The sequence below is a fragment of the Fringilla coelebs genome, assembly GCF_963513975.1.
Source record: "Fringilla coelebs genome assembly, chromosome: 13".
Taxonomy (NCBI): domain Eukaryota; kingdom Metazoa; phylum Chordata; class Aves; order Passeriformes; family Fringillidae; genus Fringilla; species Fringilla coelebs.
Genome location: NC_140039.1, coordinates 7,219,268 through 7,228,780, shown reverse-complemented (window position 1 = coordinate 7,228,780; position 9,513 = coordinate 7,219,268). Strand labels below are relative to the sequence as shown.

General features: G+C 40.8%; 1 protein-coding gene across 1 annotated transcript in view; it reads right to left on the bottom strand.

Annotated features, from left to right (window-relative positions):
* Positions 1–236: 236 nt before the first annotated feature.
* Positions 237–9,513, bottom strand: part of SFMBT1 (Scm like with four mbt domains 1) — a 30,965-nt gene continuing 21,688 nt past the window's right edge. Inside the window, exons 12-20 of the mRNA XM_084214399.1 lie at positions 9,089–9,131; positions 8,147–8,211; positions 6,604–6,743; positions 4,625–4,734; positions 2,772–2,947; positions 1,869–2,047; positions 1,494–1,739; positions 1,140–1,268; positions 237–436 (exon numbers count right to left, since the gene is read on the bottom strand). Of these exons, the coding sequence (XP_084070525.1) occupies positions 296–436; positions 1,140–1,268; positions 1,494–1,739; positions 1,869–2,047; positions 2,772–2,947; positions 4,625–4,734; positions 6,604–6,743; positions 8,147–8,211; positions 9,089–9,131 (1,229 nt within the window). The 3' untranslated portion in view covers positions 237–295. The remainder of the gene's footprint in view (positions 437–1,139; positions 1,269–1,493; positions 1,740–1,868; positions 2,048–2,771; positions 2,948–4,624; positions 4,735–6,603; positions 6,744–8,146; positions 8,212–9,088; positions 9,132–9,513) is intronic.

Sequence of the window (9,513 nt, the reverse complement as noted above, 5' to 3'; positions counted from 1 at the left end):
TCCCACAAGAGGAGACTTTTCTGTCATCATTAAAAAATACATTAAAAAAAGGGAACCATAGAGCAAGAGACTATTGTGTTCCCGAGCTGGCAGCTGGTAGAGTAGCCCCTGTGTTTGCATTGGCATTTTGCTCCAGATGTTGTCTTCCTTCTGTTGAAATAGAAAAAATTGAGGCTGACACACACTTTTAGGTCACCAGGGCCTCAGTTTAAGTTCATTTGGCTTTACTTGCTAGAGAGTAAGGAGCATGTTTTTGTAGTTGTGCTTCAAAGGTCCACTTCAACTTGGCTGCTCCTCAGTTTGCAAACTGCTGGTAGAAGGCAAGCTTGACCCTCTCAATGTGATGGCAGAGTTTAATAGCTGGTCCAAGCTTCAAGTCCATGCACTCCTGAACAGTGGGCAGGGTCAGCAGCAGCAGTGCCTGGCCATCGATTTCCTGTCAGAAGACAAAAATTCCAGAGTGACTTTGTTGTTATTCTCCCTGCTCCTTCAGCTTTGGCTTGCTTTAATTTCAGATTTGTGATTGTTTGTGAATTAGATGTTTCTTTCATGTTCCCCCAGGCAGCTTGAAAAAAATCTCTCTCACACACAACAAATTAACTCCTTTCTTAAAATGCCAGCTGAAATCCACTGAGGCACAGACTCTCGGGAGATTCTACTGTAAAAAATACAACCCAACAATAGAAACCAAGGGAAGTTCATGCAGAAAGTAATTTTAACCAACCCCTGCATCTTTGTGTAGAAACAGAGGTTCCACAAGGTGAAGTATATCTGCAACATCCACCACTACAAACCACCCCAACCATTAGTTCTAATAGTACAGTTTTAATAGATACTGGTTTTATGGCAAACTTTAACCAAGATGCAAACAAAATGTTGACTTTTGTCATGGTGCTTTTTTGTAGGCATTATTTGTAGTTTTAAGATTCAGATGCTCTGCAGACCAAAATATCCTTCCCCCAAGTAGTGAGAAACCTGAAAATTCTGGTAATTCCCTGAACTCTCCTCTCAAACTGCTGCAGGTTGCACAAGTGTTTGTTTCCTCAGAAACTCTATTTAAAAAAAAATTCTTTTTCTGACATCCCAGGGGATAAGAAGCCAAGTGACAGATTCAACATTCAAGAGCCAGAAGATGATACCTGATCAAGGAAAATCCTTGCCAGGGGAGCACAGTCAGTGGATTTGAGGAATCGTACCACATCAGCTACGCTCCATTCCAGAGGGTTACTGTCCAGCTGCAGCTTTTCAGCAACTTCCATCTTTATGTCCTAGACAAGCCAAAAGAATTCCCAAAATATCACATATGCTTGGCCTTTATTACAGTCCTATGACCCAGCCATAACAAACATCAGGGATTTTAATTATTCTGTAGAGTTGTCACAACACCCTTCACAGGGAAACAGAGAACACACATATTGTGGTTAATACCCCCAAGATTTTGGTGCTTGCTCAGCAGGGAGCAAGCCAGGGCAGAAATCTACATTCCAAGTTACCTTTGGTGAAGGAGGCTTATTTTCATCATCAGAAAAGGAGAAGGTCCTGAGCTTCCTCTTCCGCTTGTCTCGGTCCTGAGCCAGGGAATGAGACAGTTCACTCTGGGTGGGAGATGATGATAGGGATTTCTTCTCTGACACCTCTGATTCTTCAAGCAGCTCATCTTGGTGCTCTGAGGTGCTGTCCTCAGTCAGAGACTCTTCATCCACCTCGTCCTGGTCATCCTCCTCTTCTGCCCCACTGCCCTGAAGAGTTAGGAGAAAAGAAAAGAAAAAAAAAAGGAGCTGTAACCCTGAAGTTACAAGGAACTAACATTTGCTGTTTCAAATGAAGCAGTCAAAGATCACATCCCAGATCCATGAGCACTGTCCTACCTGGGGAGATCCAGCTGGAGTGTTATCCACGGACGCAGAAGAACGTTTTTTCTTATGAACAAAGAAATGTTTTCGTCTCTTCCTTCTTTTATTTGGTTTCTTCATGGCTACTTCCAGGTTGCTGTGGCCACCCGGGGGCCGACCTATCCGCTTGTTTTTCCGCTTTCCATAATAGTGTGCTGCCAGGACAGAAGGAAGGAGCACACTGTTGAAATGCACCTTCAGTGTCACTAGTTATGCTTGTCCCTCATCAGGACTGGAAAATCAGTAGAAGGACACTTCCCAATAGGAATCCCAGTTCTGCAAATCTTCAAAATCACTGTGTCTGTATTTTCCACTTCAATTTGGTTTAAGAAACAAGGGTTACTGATCAATTTTGTTTGACCTGTAAAGACTTACTTCCTGCATCTCTGGAAAGCCCCCAAATGATCCTATTTTATAAAAAACTTATCAAGGATTTGGTCCAATTTAATGGTGCTTTTTATGATGATTTGTAGTTTTTAAACATAGCCTTAATGCAGTGTTTGTTCTCGCAGTGTCAAATGGTTAAAGCCAGTCTACAAAAACCCTAAAAACTAAGAAAAGAGCTTGAATGTGTTGCATTTTTTTCCCCACCAAAAATCTGTAAAAGCAATTATAATGCCAGTTAAATTATAGCATTAGTCAGTTCTTGTCCCAAAAGTTGTTTTAAAAAGATAAAGTTTTAAGCACGCAACAGAAGCCAAGCCATGGTTCTACCACTTAATTAAAAATTAATTTTTTCTCTCCTACATACTGGAACGTGAATATTTTGTAGGCCTCTCTTATGTAGTGCTTGAGCTGCTCCTTCTCGCGTCAAAGCCAAAAGAAACTAAAATATAACACCCCAAACTCTACCTTGGTGTGGACTGGGGAACTACTCACTGTATTTTGTCTTTGTCAGGACAGAGCAGTTCTCTGAACACTTATCCAGCACCATCTGAGGGCCAAAGAGGTTTGGACAACATTCCAGCTTGATGCAGGTTTTCCTGCAGAAGTCTGCCACCCGATCCGCCGTCCTCACAACCTCCACGGTCGCACGGTAGCTCTTGCCTTTGTATCTAGCATTGAAAATACAGGCATAATTAGGAATATTATTAGGAATCTTCTAATTACCAGGATAAAAGGACTTCCTTGAAAGGTGTACAAAAATACTGAGATCAAACTGAGAAAAAATATGAGCAATGATGAACTTTATGGACTGCCAAGTCCAGGAAACAGAAGCTCCTGTCTCTTCTGTCAGATCCCCAAATAAAGAAAATCCATCACAGAGGTGGCTGCAGTACCAAACAGAGCAACACTGCCTCATCAACAGCTACAAAACACCATCTGAGGGGACTGTCCCAGAGTTCAGATATTTTGTTTTCTTTGTTCACAGATGGTTTGCTCTCTCTTTGCTTTTATGGGACTGCAGAAATGCCCACTGTGACATGGACAGCTGGGTCCTCAAACCAAGGCTGAGAGCACCCATTGAGCTCATTCAGGTAACAGCAGACAGCTTTTGGTGAGCCTTTCTGTGCTCATCCTATGGAGGCAAGGGGACCAATGCCACATTTCCAATCAGCTTTTGTCCAACTGCTGAACAATTCCCTGGGACAGTCACTTGCGTGACTCCACATGCTCCTCCTGTTTGATTTAAAGTAAGAAATTATTTATTTGCTTTGTTCACCAACCTTGCCATTACACTGAAAGAGCTGCACTGTGCAATATCTACCAGAGCTGCCCAGCATTTCTGCTTTGCCCTTCCAGCACAGCTACAAGCATGTGCTGATATCTACCAGAGATGTTTCAGGCCTGCAAGTACCTAAGTAATACCTTGTAAAAACCAGCTGTATCATCATAGTCCAGATACCCCTGGTGTCAGTACTGTGGCAAAAAAAAGCAAACAGCAACTTCAGCGAGACTAAACAAATATATTTTTCTTTATTCCTCAGCTATACCTTCTATTTATACTAACCTTTGTCATCTTCCTATTGCCCAATTCAGAGCAGTCCTCCAATATATGGAAAGATATCTTTTTATACATGAAACTGATCCAACAAAAGAATTACTGACACGTTCAAAATTATGAAGGGAAGTGTGCAGTGGCACATTGGGAAAATCTAATCTCTAATATGCAAACACAGTGACCTAATTACAAAACCATCCCTAGACTATAAAGGAGTATCTGGACTTATCAAATATATGCAAATACGTTCATTGCTCTTTTCCTGGCTGTAAAAATAATCTGGCAAAGAAGCTTCAACCCAAAAAGCTCAGCAGGAAAACTGGGAGTGCTTTAGGGTAGACTGCTGTAGAAAGACATCCATGTCAGGCCATTTCAAAGCTTCTAACTTTATTCTGAAGAATCTTTTTCCACTAAGAAATTTGTGTGGAAATGCCTGAGAAGCTTCCCAAGCAGTAAATGTTTTTGCTTTCAAACACTGACAATTATCTTCAGGTGAATTAAAAAATCTTAAATTTCACCCACAGGTCTGTCAGTACAATGTTGTACCAGTGCCACACCAGCCTTTAGCTGCTCACATGCCTGTAGCAGAGTACACTGCCATATTATGGAGCATTAAAATCACATGCACTCCACCAGAACTCATAAAGAAATTTATAAAGAATGCAACACTTAATGGCTGCTGGCATCCTGATATGCTCTAAGTGATTTATCCTTTCCTGCTTCCCTAAAGCACAGCCTGCAGAGGACAGCTACTGGGACTGAGGAGCCAGGGAACAGGACAGGAATTTACTTGGCTTTTAGGGTCTCTCCATGGCCATGCCAGGCAGCCTCTTCATCCAGCTGCAGCTCTCGCAGGACACGGCTGGGTTTGTAGGCGGCGTTGATCAATAAAGTGAGAACCTACAGTGCAGGAGGGGAGAGCAGAAAACATGTGTAAGTTATTTGTACAATAAATCTGTTTTAAAGTGCCAGGGCAGAATAGGAAATTACTCCTATTCATCCAAATTATCTAGCATCAAAGCAGTCATTCACAGCAGGATTACAGACACCTCCCGACAGTGCCAAAATGAACACTGAGAGCAGCCGACACTTTGGGCCTTCCCAGCCCTCAGAATTCGTCTGCAGAGTCACGAGTGTATCCAGCAATTTCCAAGTCATTGCCCTTGAATTACACATCACTAAATTAATGCCTGGGGCTGAGAAGTCCCAAACTTGCATAACCTTGGCTAAATCTGAGCGATTATCTTAAAGATTGTGCGTCATGTGAAGTTGTGCCAAAAAACTCTGCAGGATTTTGCTGCCTGCTAACCTCCCGCTTACAACAAAACCACAGTGCAGAATCCTAAAGTCTCATCTGTTTTGCTTCCATGAACCATGATAAGGTCTGTATTTTAATAAAATAATAACTTCTCGAGTACTGTAAAGTAACTTGGAAGTTGTGAATAACTTGAAGTTAGTGGGGGATAGTACAGAATGTGCACTCTAATTGTACTTTTTATGCTCACTGTGTGCTTATTCCAAATCATTCCCAACTGGGTGCATAACAACCTTGACATTACAAATTTGCAGTTTTATTGCTACTAATGTAGCAGTCCAGAAAGCAAAGAAAAGTGTTAAATATAATTCAAGCACCAAACTCTCTCTAGGATTCCTACAGTGAGCAAGACTCACAACTGAAATGAATACAACTGAGCATACTGGCTGAACTTTCAGCACCACTCAGCACCTGCACATCAGCAGGATTTGTGCACACTTTCTGCTTTCAGGCAATGAAGCAGAGTAAACCTTCAAGATTAAATGAAGCTGCCACAGAATTTCACATTTGCTCTTTTGCAGTTCTTTCCATAAAATACTGAAACAGGCAGAAAGGATAGGGTACTTTTCTGCATGCAAAATTGGACCTTTTTCAATAGTCTGCTTGATTCTTGACAACCTGAATCTTGTTTTACAGCATATCTGCCAGAAAGTCTTTCTTAAGGTCTCTCCCCGTTAAGATACTTGGTAGGGAAGGTAAAAATTCCAGGTATGTTGAGCCAATTCTCATATATAAAGTGATAATTTAATGACAGCTCAAGTGTGCATATCCAGTTAGTTATGTCTGGGAAATTTCCAGCCTCTCAGGTCAGATAATAACCACCTCACGATCTTTTTTGAAATTTCAGAAAAATAATTATTACATTAAAGTATCTGTAAATTTGCTGCGAAACACCTTCTAGAGAAGAAGCTCTCTGGCATTAAAGAATGGCCTCCTCCTCCCTCAGTTACATCAAGAAGCCAAACTGTAATCTCACCTGATCTATGCAAATTGTAGCCAACTTATAAAGCACAGATAACTCTTTTCATTTCCCAATTACTGTATGTAGTTTGCCATTTTGACTAAGAAAATCTGTATTTCCTCTGTTTTACCATCAACAGTGCAAACCGTAAAGGAATTTTGGGATTATCTCCAGCTAATTTCTGTTAATTAAAATGGAAACATTTATTACAGCTATAAAAAGATACTAACTCCTTTGATTGTGGCAATTACAGGTTATACTGTTTTAACAGAAAATAAAATTCAGCAGTAGAAGGCTGAGTGTTACTTAGATAAATGAGAGGCTTTTACTCTTACCAGCCATTCATAAAACCATTCATGATTTATACTTTATTATATGCAAAAAGACACTCTTTACTTATCATCAGCTTAAATTTCTGAATTACCCATCTGTAATTAGAGAGATACTCTGGTGTTTAAGATACTCTGTGTTTGCAGTGTATCCATCAGCTCACCTCCTTCAGCACCAGCACACAGTTCCCAGGTCCCACGGACTGGGGCAGCTCTGCAATCCTGCCTTTGTTCAGGTAAGGCCCCGAGAAGCACCGGTGGTTGAAGTAGATCTTTGGGCAGCAGTACTTGCCATTAATTACCACTGAGAAGTGAGAAATGAGAAAACAAACATTTAAATCACACGCTGCAAATGCCCGGGGAAAGAATCTCGCAGTAGGTAACAGTTTATCTGCTGTAAAAAAAGGAGGGGAAAAAGTCTTGAATGACAGGGATTTGAGGTAGCTTCTGTGTCACGTTTGCAATGGCACCATTAGTTATTCCACATTGTCAAAACATTTTCCATACTTCACACCCATGCTTGCAAATTGTCAAGCTGCAGTAAATAAAGATGGTCATGTATCAGAAAAGAAACATTCCCTCCTGGCTAGTCTGCTGCTTCATGGCGTCACACCAGTGAGAACAGAAAAGACAAAGACTATGTCAACTTTTTGGTAGCAGAAGCAGTTCCTACACAGCAATTACAGATACATTTCTCTCCCCCAAACTTCTGCCACCAGAGAAACTGGCAGTTTTTTTCCACTTTTATCCTAAACTGCAGCATCACATTGCTTTGCATTTTTTGATCCTTTTCCTTTGATTAGCAAACAAAAGATTCAGCAACTGATAGACTGACCTTTGATGAAGCGACATCAAGCTCTCTGAATCTATTTAATGGTTCAGCATTGCTCAAAATTCAAGTATTACTATACATTGCAATACACTCATGTACAAAACCAATATTGTTTTACCCAGCAGTGTTGTAGTTTTTCTTGATTGAGCAATACTACCACTTAAAGACTTTAAATTCAGCAGTTGAAAACTGGCAGATAAATAAATGAAGTCAAATTTACATTATGACTCTATTAAAAGCCAATTAAAATGATAAACAAGGACACATCATTTTTATCTTGCTTCCAGTGAAGCTTCAGATGTGCACTTCACTGTACAGAAAACAGAAGAGGAGGAGGCACTGTGTTGCCAAATGGATGGATCTGTGTGACTTTCACCAGCAGATGTACTTATTCATCACATTCCTTCTTGCAACAGTTGAGAAAATTATTAGATTTTGCCATCTGGCACACAAAGCAGTTTGCTGTTTGAATTGGTTTTGTTTATCACCATGATGAAGTTAACAAAAAAACCAGAGAGATCCGCTTCTTAAAGCCAGAATCCAACAACTCTGAGCACAGATACAGCACAGCTGCTTCTCCCACATTATCAGACTGAACAGGTGACAAGAGAAGGTCACCTGCACAGCCACAGTGCACATTCAGCTTCACATATCCTCTGGTGTAAGAATCTGATTTCCAGGCTTAATGCGCATATTAAATGCAGAACACAAGTAACTGCAGGTTTTTGTTGGTTACGTTCATTTTTGAAGTTCAACAAATCATCAGGAGATGAAAATCTCCAAACCCTTTCCTCCTCTTCCCTCTCCTAACAGGACTGAGCAGGTGAACTCCTACAGGATATTGCCTTTTTTAGCCTGACCTCTGTGATCAATACCTGAGTCAGAAGAGTTCAGTTCCTGGTTCTTTAGTCCATCATGAACTGTTCTTGAAGATAAAATTCTGAAATTGAAAGAAGGTTGGGAAAACAAACAGTCATGACAGTCACCTCTCTGTGACTAAAACACCACAACATATTTTTGCCTCAGCTCCAGCCTCATTAGCCTGCTTTTCATACCTCCCCTGTTTCACAGTAACATGCAGAAACAACCAAATTCCATTTGGAAAGGATTTCTGTCCTGCTACAGCCAGCAGCAGTCCTTCCTTGCTTGAAGTCCATGGGCCACCATGGTGACAGACACCTCCCAAAGCTACCCACAGGAGTTTATATCCCTTGACTCCTCCTAACTCCACATTTCACAGCACAAGGCAGTGCACCCTCATCTTATGCATTCTGAAAAAGTTGGATTGGAAAGAAAATACAACCAAAATGATTCCAGTACTCTGGTAAGGATCCCAACTGCAAAACACGGGGGAACAGGCTGCTCAGTATTTTAGGAGCAATGCAAACACTGGCAGGACTACTGACAGCTCTGGTGTTTGTAAAGCTGTAAGAGTCAATAAAGCCAACTGTGAGCATTCCATGGAGCATTTCTGAGCAGGCTCACGAGCCTGAGCTCCACTGCATCACACAGTTTCTAGACTCATTGTAGATATTAGCAGACCTCTTCTTTTTGCCTGCTTTGGGCCAAACTTCATCTGGGAAGGAACAATTTTTAAAAAACCAAATTCCAGGCTTTCTATCTCCTCTTGCTGTAGTGCAAAAGGTGTTTCTGAACATCAGCAGAATCTACTAGCATTAACACAAATGGACTGTGGAATCTCCCACCCTCAGTACAGCACTTTTGCAAATTGACATCTTCCCTAACACAGCATATTTTCCAGTTGAAAAATAAAGAGAAAAACCTCAACAAAAAACAACAAATAACCTGTTACTTACTGTTTCTCTGGCTGAACTACTGCAATTTTTTTCTGCTTGTTTACTGAAAGGAAAAAAGAAAAAAAGAGCAAAGTATGAGAGGCAAACAAATGAAGCATCTAGAACTATATACATATATATCTATAGTGGACTCATTTATTTAAGTTATACAGCAAAAAGGATCTATGTTCCCATCACTGCAGTGTCAGACAACTGACCCAGCTGCATGACAAGTACACTGGCCCAAGTACTTTGAAGAGAACCAGAAGGTTTACTTTAACTTCTATTAAAAATTCTTTAAATCAAGCATGCACATGCCCAGTTTTCTACAAAATTTTACCTTATGTGCCTCTTTGTTTGCACCAGAGCCTCTAAACCACCTATACTACCAGCCAAAAAAGGAATGTCATGCTTTCTTTTGCAGCACCCAAAGGTTGTGTTCTTTG